The sequence below is a fragment of the Ptychodera flava genome, chromosome 2 (assembly GCF_041260155.1).
Source record: "Ptychodera flava strain L36383 chromosome 2, AS_Pfla_20210202, whole genome shotgun sequence".
Lineage (NCBI taxonomy): Eukaryota > Metazoa > Hemichordata > Enteropneusta > Ptychoderidae > Ptychodera > Ptychodera flava.
In genome coordinates this window covers 32,894,341-32,908,562 of record NC_091929.1, presented here as the reverse complement: position 1 = coordinate 32,908,562, position 14,222 = coordinate 32,894,341, and the positions used below count along the sequence as shown (strand labels likewise).

The 14,222-nt window shown below is 37.4% G+C and overlaps 1 protein-coding gene across 1 annotated transcript; it reads right to left on the bottom strand.

Annotated features, from left to right (window-relative positions):
- Window positions 1-4,728: 4,728 nt before the first annotated feature.
- Window positions 4,729-11,791, bottom strand: LOC139147997 (uncharacterized). The gene is made up of 2 exons (XM_070719256.1): window positions 11,661-11,791; window positions 4,729-7,362 (listed from the first exon to the last, which is right to left on the bottom strand). Exons 1-2 carry the CDS (start codon window positions 11,746-11,748, stop codon window positions 4,913-4,915), a joined length of 2,538 nt encoding a protein of 845 aa, XP_070575357.1. The 5' UTR covers window positions 11,749-11,791; the 3' UTR covers window positions 4,729-4,912.
- Between the last annotated feature and the right edge of the window lie 2,431 nt (window positions 11,792-14,222).

Here is a 14,222-nt window from a genome sequence, read left to right as displayed (position 1 = left end):
TTTGATGTAACAGTTGTTAACATTTGATTTGAAAGGTTTTTGATGAATCTGAGGTTCTTTCTCAGTTCTTCTTATTTTATTTAACCTTCCCTTTGTTTTTGCGGGAGTCGTGTACTTTTTTGATATTTCTTGTTTTTTGCTTTCATTGTTTAAGAAGCTTCTTTCGTTTGTTGAATTTTCTGTTTGTGTTTATGTCTTTGTGTATGTGGTGCCTGATACATGGTTTGGTGCAACGGTGGCTCTCTTTTTGCAGGATTTGGTGACCTTTATATTATAAGGCCGTTTGGTTTTATTATTGAGTGAAGAGAAGATTATATTTTATTGCCTTTGAAAGCTAGCTTACCTTGCTTCCATGAATTTTGTCAAAAAGCTCCCTTCCTTTCGTTTTTGCCTGGTTTTGCCGTTTGGTCAATATTTTCGCTACACATTATTAACAAAGATAAGAGTAATGACATAACAACTTAACCTATCTACACAACAACCGCAAAAGCATTCTAATCAATCAATTGGTTTGATAAGAAACTGGAAAATAGGGCAATCAAAAACTTGCCACAATTTTTCCAGTAAAAAACCTATTACAGTATATAAAAGGACTAAAAACATAAAAGACATCCTTTTTCAAACAAAAATCAAACACGGGGCAGTTTAAATGAACGGTCTTAGCAACAAACCACGCAACAGCCAGACCACAACATAATGATTCTAGCATCTCTCTTTGATTAAGAAAGACTACCATCTAACTAAATATGCGGGGATACAAAACCATTCCATGATGAAGGGACCCCTTTTTGGTCCTGAAACACCGTTAAGATGAATCACACAAACATAAAACCGTTTTACCGGGGACCCAGATTTCATGACAAGGGTCAAGGCACTATCGATTCACTGGTGTCTTACCATGTTTGCCATTGTCATGAAACCAAATTGATCTACTCCCCATACCATATCACTAAGAAAGATAGAATCAATGTGTGAAGTTGCCTTCATTTCCTTTTTCCATACTGTATCTGCTTTCCGAGGGAAGGGAAATAAATCTACATGGTACAAACGGAATGTCTTTGAGGATGTAGTCTGACACCTTTAGAACACACACTCAACAACCGGTATCAGTCAATGATGAGGGCCTTGCAGTTTTAGAAGAGTTTATTGAATATATGCATGGTAGATCCAGCACTGTGGCTATACATATGAATGATGCAAGATTGGACCTATTAGCAAGCAGCAACGAATTTAGGTGATCCCCAGTGGAGCGTGGAGTGGGGTGAAGATAGAAGAAACTTGGGTTGACACACACTACCACACCTGGTTGTTGGGTTCAAACGTATTTATTATACCTCAAACACAACGTTTCGCTCTAAATTTAGAGCTTCTTCAGGTGTTTTCTACAATAAAAAGTACGAACATGAAATTACAATGGTTGAATTATGTAGGAAAACGAGCAATGTAAAGTTATAAGTCTGTGAAAATCTGGAAATGTACATGAATGACAGGAGAGAGACTAAAAAATTACAATGGTTGAATTGTATAGGAAAACGAGCAATGTGGAGTTACAAGTATCTGAAAATCTGTAAATGTACATAAATGACAGGAGAGAGACTAACTTCCAGGTTGTGAGTACGGTCAAAACTGTCTGGACCTACGCCGAGAGCTGGAAATTGGCGCGCTGAAGTCCAGGGGGTCCCTTTAAATACTCAAAAGCTAGTAGTGGGGGCGCTGTTAAAGGCTATGTAAATTTTGGGCGAATATTTAGGCCAGCTGGAGACAGTGTGATCCATTGTGATTCTAAATGTTAAATGTTAAATGTTAAATGTTAAATGTTTGTCATCCTGTTTATTGACTTGTATGATGCCAATTATTGAAATATCACTGATACTGTGTTGATCAGAATTAAAATGTATGGCGACCGGGGTATCTTTTTTATGACGCACTGAGGAGAGGTGGTTATTGAAACGAAGTCTGAGAGATGTTTGGTGCTGGATTCACCGGCGTTGTTAATATTCGAGCGGAAAAGGAGGTCTTTGAGATTAACATTGCGTCGATTTGATATAATTGGCATGTTAAACTTTTGCTCTAAACTTTTGCCCAACTTTTCTCAATGAATCATTCAACCTTTCTCTTTAATAAAATTCAAGGAATATCGTACAACGTTTGATACTTAAGAAAAGATTACTTGCCATTCACCAATACTTGAAATTCGAAACATTCGCCATCTCTGTATTAACTCTATAGAGAAAAAATAAATTTTCTATTTCGAACATTTTTTCTGCTCAAAGAGCTTTAGTTTGAGTTCCAAAAAGCTGAATATCAGAAAGTAGTTCTAAATATTTGAGAGTTTACATATCTACAGCGAGGCTTATTCTACCGTACCTTAATATTATCAATTTAATTGATCAAAAAAATACAGGCAAATACATGCATTGCGTTGCTTCGTGATCGCATACAACGGAATGCACCGTGAAAATTTTACACACTGTGTAAGGAGGAGATAAGCATACTTTAAAATAGTCATTAAAATCATTAAAATACAAGAATCTCTACACACCTTTGATGGTGAAATATGTCTGTGATTGCTACTCACTGCTTCATTATCAAGTTTTTACTCAACATTTGCATGTTCTCGGTTACATTGTCCAATGTTTTTATGTAGTGGTGCAAATTGTTGACGTGAAAGTAAGTGACTTCTGTAAGAGCTACCTTTGAATAATTTGTTATAAAGGTAATAGACATCAAATCAGTTCCAATAGTCATTATCACTCAAGGTAACTATGACATTTACCAGGTCCAATGCATATATCAAAAATGACAAAGGCAATGGGGTCATCTTAAACACGAAATAGTGGTGGTACCGGGTGTCCGGAATGGGTAAGTGTACCCTGCCAGCTAGCTGCACCCGTCAAGATTGACCCAAAGCGACAAATCCATTGTTATTTAGTGAAGTTACCAAATTACTTTTGTGAGTCAAAATTTGGTATGCTGTCACTCATCATTCGAGAAACAAATAGGTCATATTTTGATACAACATCTCCGTATCTACTATAGAACGTCTTCTATGATTTCACTCATCTACTTTCTGAGAATCCTTGCCTCACTAACTTTTGAGCTAATAGGCTGTGTCTAACTCGAAAGTCTTCATATGAATTGCATGCTGTACTGTATCTAAGGAGTGGTGAAATAAACACACCATAAGCTTGAGATGATGGTATATTACTTGACAAAAAGGGAAACTTTATGATTTCAAAATCGAAATCGTCTCTTTTGTCATACAGCTTAGTATAAAGTATGTTTTGTCTAATTTCAAAAAATAAAAATCAAGCGACAGCAAATTAACACTTCCAAGACCTAAAGCTATCTTTTGACATGAGAAACATTTTTTATGATTTTGTTCGTCTTAAAAATATAACTAGACTTTTTTGAAACCTTCTACAGCGTTCTGAAATAAACACATGTCAAATTGCATTAAACTTCCCATCAAATATATTACATTTCACATGTAAGTTTGCTTTTCGTTCACTTATCAGGCATCCCATTTAATCAGTTAAACTGTTCGGCCATCATGCAAATCCCTCATATTCTCTTTCAGTAGTCCGAATCAAATGATATATGTTAATCGACTACAAGACTTGTACTAAACCATGTGCAAGGCATTATTTTGTTGGCATTGTACTGCAAAAGTTACTGTCAAACAGTTTTAAAACAGTGAGCCCTGTTTTCAAATAGAGTTCACACACAGTTAAGGCAATGAGGGGACCAGTCTGGTGATTCTGTATTAATACCATGAATCTTGTATCAGTGATTCTGTTTAAGCAAGGTTATTCAAATCTACACTAGCTTGAAAACCATGTATATGGTGATACGAAGTTTCTGTTGACAGATAACTGTGTAAGAAAATTAATAGCAGATAATCCGATAGTCGTTTTACACTAGCATGTGTGTCAGCAAAAGAATAATCGACTAAGTAATAGTCGCGCCGAGAGCTAAGTCACTACGCCTGCGCTTGAAAAATATACTATGAGCGTAATCGGAAGTTTTCCCTACTAAATTGATGGTCGTTGCCATGTTTTTGAGTCCTTGTAAAGAGACCAATACAAAACATGCAGATTATTACTTTTTAACATGCCATTTAAAAAGCATATCACTGTCACTAAATATATTAAATATATTATTTTCTACCTCGTCATTGATACAAGATATCGTTACCATCACGCATTAAAAAAAACAGGAAAGGAAAATTGTCGTGCATATGAACGAGATCATACGCCAAGAACACTAGGATTTAGACTATCGCTGTCACATTAAATGAGCATCATCCAACTCAATAACGAGATGCATAAAATGCCAGATTTAGGACTGAACGCTTGTTATCAGCTTGCAATCGAAATTTTGGCACTATGGTTGCTATTGCAAGGATAATCATGGCATAGCGCGTCCCCTTTTTAACACAATTGGTCCCTATCATGGTAAAAATTATACATTTATGTCCACTGTTTTGATATATTAGACAGATAATCTGGAACTGCACGGATTTAACAAAACATGTGTCAACAGTTTTCATCGAAAGGTCAAATAGGACTTTGAATTTACTTTGCTTGTCCGACTAATGTATATAGTAAGTTTGATTCTATTTTAATTTTCTTATAATTAATGACCACTGGATACTGTTATTAACAATATAAGCATCGTCTCTGCATATTTAGATGGAAATGAAATTTCCAATCTTAACTTCTGGCACATCGTGAGCATGTATTACTGACAATGCGACAAGTACCAATGACAATAGGAAAACCAATAATATGAGACTACCACCTCTGGTGGCGTTTAAATGTATGTTACTGTATGTTTTAAGTGTACATACTATCGACATTGATCAATTAAAAACAACAGGACGCTCCTTGTCTGTCTAGGTATAACATCATTAAGTGACGGTGCTACTGATAGTTGACGGCCCACGTACGGTGGAATTTCTCCAATGGTACCTGCGAAAGCGACTCTCCGGGTCAGGTTTTCTAGAACACGGCATAATGCACAAAAAGAGCAAGATGCCTTTAATGGCAAGGATACTATCGCAAGCCAGAACCATCTTGGTCGAGACCAGGAACTCCCGCGCAACGGCAACAGATGACAGAGTGCACAACACAATATATATTGTGATGAGCAAACGGCAGACGTACTTGCTGGACTCTCGTCTATGCTGTCTACGGTACACCGTAATGATAACTGGTAATGACAACACCAGAGACAGGCAGCAAGGAATGTGGATAAAGATCAACCGTGAGATGCCACCAATCAATGAACACCCGTAGGAGCCATACACCAAAACCACCAACTGTGTGCACCCACAATAGTGCAAGGCCAATTCCAACACTGCGATGCTAACTGGAAATATCGACCCCCAGGCAACACTTATAATCTTGTCTTTGTAGCTGAGAGACTGGTTTTCCCCAAGCTTCTCGCCAACGTACAGAGATAGAGAAAATGAAAGCAGCCAAGCACAGCTACTGATGTTACTAAAGTGCTTTACAATGGAGCCTACCATACAAGGGAGGTGGGACAGCGTGTTTTCCTCAATTACCAGACCAATAACCTCTGATAATAGCCCAAAGCCAATCAAGAACGATAAGCAAATTTTCTCGAGCTTATTTTTCATAACAAGAAGCACGCAGACTATAAATGTGGACACAAAGATAAAAAACGCAGAAGTGTACCTTAGGAACGCCACCATGAAACGGCGCAAATTAGCAATTACTGCAGCGGCGTTAGCATCAGCATTTATCGAAACGCACACTAGGGCTACATCTTCAAGCGGAACAATTTTGAATGCCAGGATCTCACTATTTGTGACGCCTTCTGCGCGAAGCAATCCATCGCTGATAATGACACTTTCATCTGGAATGCGTATTATCTTGCCAGAGGGACATGATAGCGGGAGATGGGAAACCGGAGTAGATAAGCCTGCCACTGGTGTTGGAGTATCGGAGTAAGAGCCTGCCACTGGTATTTGGGTAGTGGAGTCGTCTATCCCTTTATCTAAAATGTTTCTGGGTGCTTCATCTATAATGTTTCTCGGTTCCGCCTTTGCACATGTGTCTAATTTGTAGATTATGTTATCCACAGAATCGACAGGCAACACCGCTAAATCGGCCGAAGACACAATGTCGGTCACGAAATAAACCATGCGTCTTATCGTATCTATTACGGTAACCACTTCATTATTCACATCAACTAATTGAAACTGACTACTAGAGCTAAAACTCAAAGTATTACCAGGCTGTTCGCAATCACCGAAGTGTGTTTCTTGCTTGACGATTATCATCACCACATTTAACGGTGAAAACCAATCAGAAGCAGACGAATTGCTCACTAGAAGTTCAATGACATCAAATGTTATTGAGGAAAGAGCGTATCTTACTATTATTTCTGTACCATATCTACCTGTACCCTTCTGCACCGGCATGAACTTCACGTCCAGCAGACGATAACATGGAACACTATTAATCAGTCTCTCAAAATATTGATTGACATTGGCAATGACCCATGGGAAAATATTCATATTTTCATCAAAAGTGTCATCGATGACGACCTTCAAGGTCAGGTTGACTGGATGAAACATACTATCTACACTTCCACATGTAGAATTACCCTTTCTAAATGCATCATACATCAAGCTCTCAGAATTGATCGCTTGGTCATTGATTGGAACGATGCATAAAAACATAAAGGCATAATCACGGACAAACGTACCTTTCGCGCACTCAGGTTTCTCTGTTAAAATGGCAGATGTATTATGCGCCTTGTCAAAAATCTCCAAAACAATGCCACTCTTATATCCGAACGATAACTTGAGTTCAAAAACGCTGTCAGGCGTACTGTCATTAGTAAGCGATATTATAGCTTTCTGCCTGACTCCACAGCTTACGTCAGTTGTATATGAAAACAAATAATTTCTAGTATGCCCAACACAAAATAGGCAAAATGGGTTTCGAAAGTGAACGAAACTACGCAAACTACTATAAAATTTTCGCCAGAGAACACTCGTGGCTGCTAAAAACGACTCGCACATTTTGTGCATATAGGGATTGCCTTCACACGGATTTTCTAACTTAACACATTTGTGAACTAGCTCACTCTGATCAGTCGGATGACTATTGGTCACTCTACAAAAATCACCTTTTTTTTCGAGCCATAGCAAAATATCAGAAATTGTGTCCCCGGTTGGCGCGAATGGATGGTTGCAGGTTATTGTGGTGTTGAAAAACTCCAGGTCTTCCAAGGCAATGCCATTACACAAAGCACAGTATACATTGCGGAAAAGTCGCTTGCTTCCGTACACTGGAGTCTTCAGATCAACGCGGGCACTTGTCATATCTGTGAAAGAAAAAAAGGAAAAAAAGGGTAAAGGGTATCGAATGAGAACAACTCCGACTGAGAACTGTTCTTTTACATCCCAACATCCGAGGGCACGCCCTCCAAGTGTAGCAAATCAAGTCATTCGGTGTATATCTTTCTCAAAATCACGATAGGCCAGAACAATTCGCTTGTAATCAAATTTATTGACTAAGAGTGTTTCCCATAATTCTTATCAATTTTGCAAATTATCGTGATTGCCATTGTTTGCTACAATGCCGTACTCTGTCCAATGTTAAAGGTTGTTCTTATCTCTAACACAACTTAAATGTGGTGACATGGCGTTGCCGTCACCTGATGGGTAGAGGGACACTTCGACTAAATCCAACTCAGCCAAACGAACACAGTTAAATTGTGATAGAGCAAGGGACAACCCTCTCCAAAACGGTTTGTGTTCTCTGTATTATAACTTAGTGTGCATTCACAAACACCTCTGCGGGGAGGGAGGGGGTGGCGGGAGCGACCAAAAATAGTTCTCAGTGTTTTTCAAATATCCCCTTACAAACTCAAAATGCGCGCAAGTCCACCTTCTGTCGTGCCGTAATTTTGAAGTCCCCCTTAAGGGAGGGCAAGGTGTGGTCGATACAGTGCTTCGTTAAAAAATGTCAAATCATAATACATGGGAGTCTATGGGCAAACTATTAACATTTTTCAATGAAAACAAGCTATATCTCTACATTTACATGTGTTTGATAATTTGTGTGAATGTACTTTGCTTGAAGTGGCAAGTAAAAAGTGTATGTGTGTACAAAAAATGATTTTTGGATTTCTTCTGTAACGTTGATTCACTGTATGGTAGTCTGTTAGAAAACTAGGAGCACGTATTTTCCAATACAAAATTTACTATACTTATGCGTATATAGGCCCTCGATAATTGACATAAGCGCACTTGATTATAAGAGGGTACTGGTTACAAGTACATGTGTGTAAAAGAAATTTGATTTTTGAATTTAGCCGATAATATTGATCCACTATACATGGGAGTCTATGATAAAACTGAATAATTTATTCGCAAATTGATATAAAACATGCGATACTTGTGCATATAGAGACCCTGGATAATTTATATAATTGCACTTGATTAGACAAGCGCATGAGTGTGCCTGAAATTTGATGTTGGAATTTCACCGAAATGCACTTAAATATACATTGTAGTCTACGAGGCAACTATGAATATTTTTTAAATTGCAAAACTAGCTAAATCTGTGTATCTCTAGACGTTTGATAATTGATATTAATGTACTGATTAGACAAGAGTGGTTACAAGTTCATGTGTATTTGGATTCAAGGAATTTGATTTTTGAATTTAACAGCAATGTTGATTCTTTATACATTGTAGTCTATGCGAAAACTATTAATAATTCTTAATAATTTCACAATACAAAACTAGATAAATCGTTGCTTTTATATAAATGTTTGATAATGATATAAACGTACGTTCTGAGAATGGGGTGGTAAAAGTGCAGATGCGAATAACAAATATAATATTTGAATTTCACTCAAGTGATTATTTGAAGAGGTTAAAAGTGTTCTATGAAAGTTCAAAGGTCAAATGAAAATTTATATGTCAATTAAGATATTGTTGATACGGATTGTGACACGAAGGGGGAGGGTGTTTTTGCACATGAAAATTAGGTAAGGTCACTCCTTTTCTTGTAAACACATTCGAAGGGTCATGGTCCTGTATGGAGGGATCGTGGTCATGCATTAACCAGCTGGAGTCAATTTTGTGAGGATTCATATACATAGGGTATAATCTCCTAAATTGTTATTTACAGGTTATTCGACTGAAACTTTCAGTTATTATTGATGACACAATGTAAATTCCAAACAGTATGTCTTCTGTTTAGAGTTCTTATTAATTTCATAGTTTAAGATGAACATTTGACATTAATGGGACCATGTAACTTATCAAACTGAGAGTATAGTCCCCTGTCGACATATAAGCCCCTACCACAAGTTTTTGAAAAGAATTTACATTCGTTTATGGGCCTATACCCTAGTGTTATAGAGCAAGGACTTCAAATATAAAATGAATGATTGCATGAGTACTACCCATTTATTTTGGCAAAGACAAAGGGAACTAGCTGTTTTGCCTGTTTCCTTTTCTTTTCTTTTCTTTTCTTTTCCAAGTATAGATCTAATTTGACAGGATTGAATAACGCTATGACAAATAGAGTAAAATAAACACCATATTCTATATGTCCTTTCTCATCTGCTGCCTCGGGGGACTATACTCAGAGTATACTCAGAGTATACTAGGTCGAGTAAGGCATTGCCTATGGGAGGATTTGGGCTCATAGGTAATCATTTTCCAAATTGGTTATTCAAAGTTTGTTTGACCTGAAGCTACCAGTTTTTATTAAAGTCCTCAAAAAATAAAAATGTACGGCAACATGAATGTTTGACACTGACCTAGACTCAATATATTGTCAATGGGAGAATTTCATCAAATAAGTTATCTCTCAATTGTTATTAAAAGATTTAGTTGAAAGTTTATTAGTCCCCACGGACACCGTCCGGGGGGACTTATAGGTTTGGTCATGTGCGTACGTGCGTCCGTCCGTCCGTCCGTTCACGCAGATATCTCAGAGATGCCTGGAGTGATTTCATTCAAACTTGGTACAAGGATAATTTCATATGTCATACAGATGCACCTTGATTTGTTTTGTGGTTCGATCCAATATGGCTGCCAAGCGGCCATTTTTTACGATTTTTGCATGTACAGAGCCATAAAACTCAAACATGTTTCAACCGATTTTATTCAAAGTTGGTACAAGGACATTGACCAATGTCATAGATATGCACGTCAATTTGTTTTGTGTTTTGTGTAAATACTGCATCAAACTTTATGAAATATGGTACGGGTGATAATCTGTTAGTGTTAGGATAGTATGAAAAAATGTTTTACAACATCCTGTCGACTAATTCCCAGTTGAATCATTTAATGACCTTTAGGATAGTGGCCTACATTGTTTTTATGTTTTCATCAATATGGAACTCATTCTTGGCCATTGATCTCCATCTGTATCAAAGTATTTTTATCACAGAACTAATGAATGAAGAGGACTCAAAGTACCCATTAACAAGTGGGGACTGTGTCATCAACGATGACTTGTTCATTATAGAAGTACGTTTTGCACAACAGAGGGTTTTGGTAAATAGAAATTATGGCAATCGAAATTTTTTGCTTCAAGGTTGCTACTTTGATCATCACTAAATTGTTTAATGCATCCTAAATCTTGCGCCCAAAGGGCGCGCCCCAAAATGAAAATAGCAGGAAATGAAAGTACTAGATTGTATTTTGAAAGAAATTTGATATTCAATAATTTTCAAGGCCCCCCCCCCTTTGCACAGTCATTTTTTCAGATCGCCCCTGCCATGTCGTATTTTTTAAAGTTCCCCCCCCCCCGAAATCCCCTTCAGAACTGTTTGAGAGCACAGCCTAAACCGAGTTTTCGGCCGAGCTAGATTTTAAAAGAGTTGGACATTATGTACAGTTTGTTTGATCCAACTGAACATGGTTGGAGAAGTTGCGACCTTTAATTTGAATTCGTGGCGAGTAATTACCACAGTCAATGTTAGCTCCGTGTCTAGATAATCTTAGTCATCCTAGCTTTCATGATCTCATTTGATATTTCTCTGGAGAGAGTTTTATTAACAAAATAGCATTATGGCCAGAGTTCATTATTGACTAGCATTCATTAGTACATACATACATACATACATACATACATACATACATACATACATACATACATACATACATACATTTCCATTACTTGTTCAAAGATCGTGCTCAAATGAAAAATAAACAGAAATTGAATTGAATCGATATTATTTTTCAATACAACGTTCCTTCGATGATGTACGTTTAACGATAAAGCTGCAATTTTTTCTTGTTTTTGTCTTAAATTAGAGCTGATTTATTCTATATTCAGAATCGCAGAGTTTTAGGTTTTCAGAAAAATCTGCCCCATTTTCATTGATATTCAAAAATATTTAAGCTATGCTATTACTATTAGGCACTGAAATTATTTAATAAATTTCTTTGTTTCATATACTCTTCCATTATTGGATACTACAGCACCAGTTCTAGTCATTCAATGTGGTCAGCAATGATATTGTTTCAACTCCTGCTGGAAAGAAATAAATTCAAATACGATTTTTTGAAATTGTGTGTTTTTCTCTTTAGATTCTATTAACATGTTCGCATTTCTCTCTTTAGTCAATTTATTTAGCATACAAATTCACTTCACCTGCGGGTTTCGTCTCCTCACAGTGATGTCTCGCTGTTTTCTGATCAAGAGTTTCAATATGACCATTGTTTGGGCACCTGTTTACCATCCATAGGCCAAACCCTGTGACACTGTCTGTGATCTCACAGCTGCTGTCGACGTCAACGGCTTTTGAAGTGTTTGCTCCTCTCTGCATGCTTCATGGTAGCCCCTACAGCAATCGCCATACATTGTACAGTCCTCGTGACAGTTGCAGAGCCAAGGCTGGTCGTCGGTAGACGCTCGGTCGCAGATGTATTCGGTGCCATTGAAGCACAGTCCCTGCTCCGACAACAATGCCCGCTCAGCGACATCGATGCATTCCTCGGGTATTCCCAACTGTCGCACATGTCAAGAGCTATTTCTGTAGACCACTCGCCGCTGGTTTGAGAGTAATCGTCGATTTCAGACGAAGAATATGGCTGGTGAAAAAATCGGCTCGATTCAATGAAGATAGGCAAATATGCCAGAACCAACAAACGAATAACATGTCTGGCATCATTAGATCTTATCAAATGTTTGTTGTGAGTCCCATAGAAGTAGTCACCGGCATAACGTTTGGCTGGCTAAGTATCGTTTGACAAATATGAGACTGCACCTTCTTCTTCATTGTGTCCCTTTGACATTTACCACGCCTACACGCAGATGATGTCTTGCATGCAGCATCTACTGAAGTATATCAAATATCAAACCATCAAGCTGATTCGGTTGTCTGGTGCTCAAGGGAGCATAAGGCAAGTATGAGCCAATGAGGCTTTGATGCCTAAGTCGATGTCTGACTACTTCATCTTGCCATTAGGTTGTGCAGGGCATATACCATTTGAAAATGGGAGGGAAATGGGAGACAATCTGAAACGTGGACATTACTACAAATTATAAGTCCATTATTTAGTATTTTGAAATAATCCACCTGCAAAGAATCTGCAAAGTGTGTTCTCGAAATAGTATTCGGGCTCTGGCTTTTATAAATCTACAATATGTAAATCTATGGATGTCCCGCATCTGGCTAAACCTCTAACCATTTAATTGGACATACCCAGGATCCTCGAAGACTCAACAAGAGTTTTGGTGCTGTGTGCAAAGTTGTTTTGTTACATGAAGCTAATAGCATAGCAAGTATAGTAGAAATATCATCATAATCGTCAAGGTCGTCCTTGTTGTCATCGTGATTATCATCGCCTCGTCACTTTCAACATTATTATTATTATTATTATTATTATTATTATTATTATTATTATTGTTGTTGTTGTTGTTGTTGTTGTTGTTGTTGTTGTTGTTGTTGTTGTTGCTGTTCTATGTGGTGGTGGTGGTGATGATGATGATGATGATGATGATGATGACGACGACGACGATGACGATGACGATGATGATGATGATGATGATGATGATGATGATGATAATGATTGTGCCATTGTTGTTATACGTCTTCAAGTTCTTCTATTTTAATATTACCATTTTCGATGTTCAGTTTCAGTTTATTTCGCTAGAAATATAAACTTACATTCACTCAAAAGACACATGGAAAAATAAAGATAGAGAAATTGGTACAATTGCTAAATTTATGTTCTATAATTTAGCAGGTATTCCTAGCGGGGACCACAATATAGTTCTTCTGAACTAGTCGAGTTGTGGCCCCTAATGTTTATACTATATAGATAACATAAGGTGTACATCTGCGGATATGGACAGAAAAAACTATAGCAATAATTGCAAACTATATTTCATATCAGGTACAGATCAAAAAATATATTACGGGAAACAAATGATATGAGACAGATCAGAAAACAACAAGACAACGTGACCAGAAAACCCCACGACTTTTGGGGAAAATAGTATCAACAGGCAAGTAGCCAGTCTTTTAAATGACGTTTGAAATGCTTTCTTTCACTTAACTTTTTTATAGAATCTGGAAGTTTGTTCCATAGCATAGTTGCAGCATATTTCAAATTATGTTGGCTCAAAGTAAGATTAACCTTAGGAATATAGAAGTTTTCACCAGTTTTAAGACGTGTTGAATAACTATGAGGCACTGGATCGAGGTAACGATATACCGAATGTGAGAAATGACTATTTTTAAGGTCAAAGATAAAAGTACAAGTATTAAATTCACATTGCTTATGGACATTGAGAATTCCCAGTTGCTGAAATAGAGGGGCGGTATGAGCTCGCGCAGCAGAGAATGTGATAAGGCGGACAACCTTTTCTGTAAAATTAGGATAGGTTGGAGTAAAGAACTGAATGTATTCCCCCAGATCTCAATACAGTAACAAATATGGGGTAAAATCATGGAATTATAAAGCAAAAGCAAAATTTCTTTGGGGACGATATGACGAATTTTAGAAATAATTCCAACCATCGGGGCGATTAATTTTCTAACTTTATCAATGTGAGCCTTCCAAGTCAAGTGCTGGTCTAAAATTACCCAAGATAATTTGTCGACGAGACATTCGCGACCATATTTCCATCCACACTCAAGCTGCCCTCTGTATTTACCAGCCTCTGGGGTGTTTTAATTAACATAAAATTTGTTTTTTCTACATTAAC

What these genes read in the sequence shown, in the direction of transcription:
- LOC139147997 (XM_070719256.1), bottom strand. Translation starts at nt 11,748, where the DNA reads ATGGTAAACAGGTGCCCAAACAATGGTCATATTGAAACTCTTGATCAG. An exon ending in TGAGGAGACGAAACCCGCAG is followed by an intron (nt 7,363 to 11,660) that starts GTGAAGTGAATT and finishes TTTCTTTCACAG; the next exon opens with ATATGACAAGTGCCCGCGTT.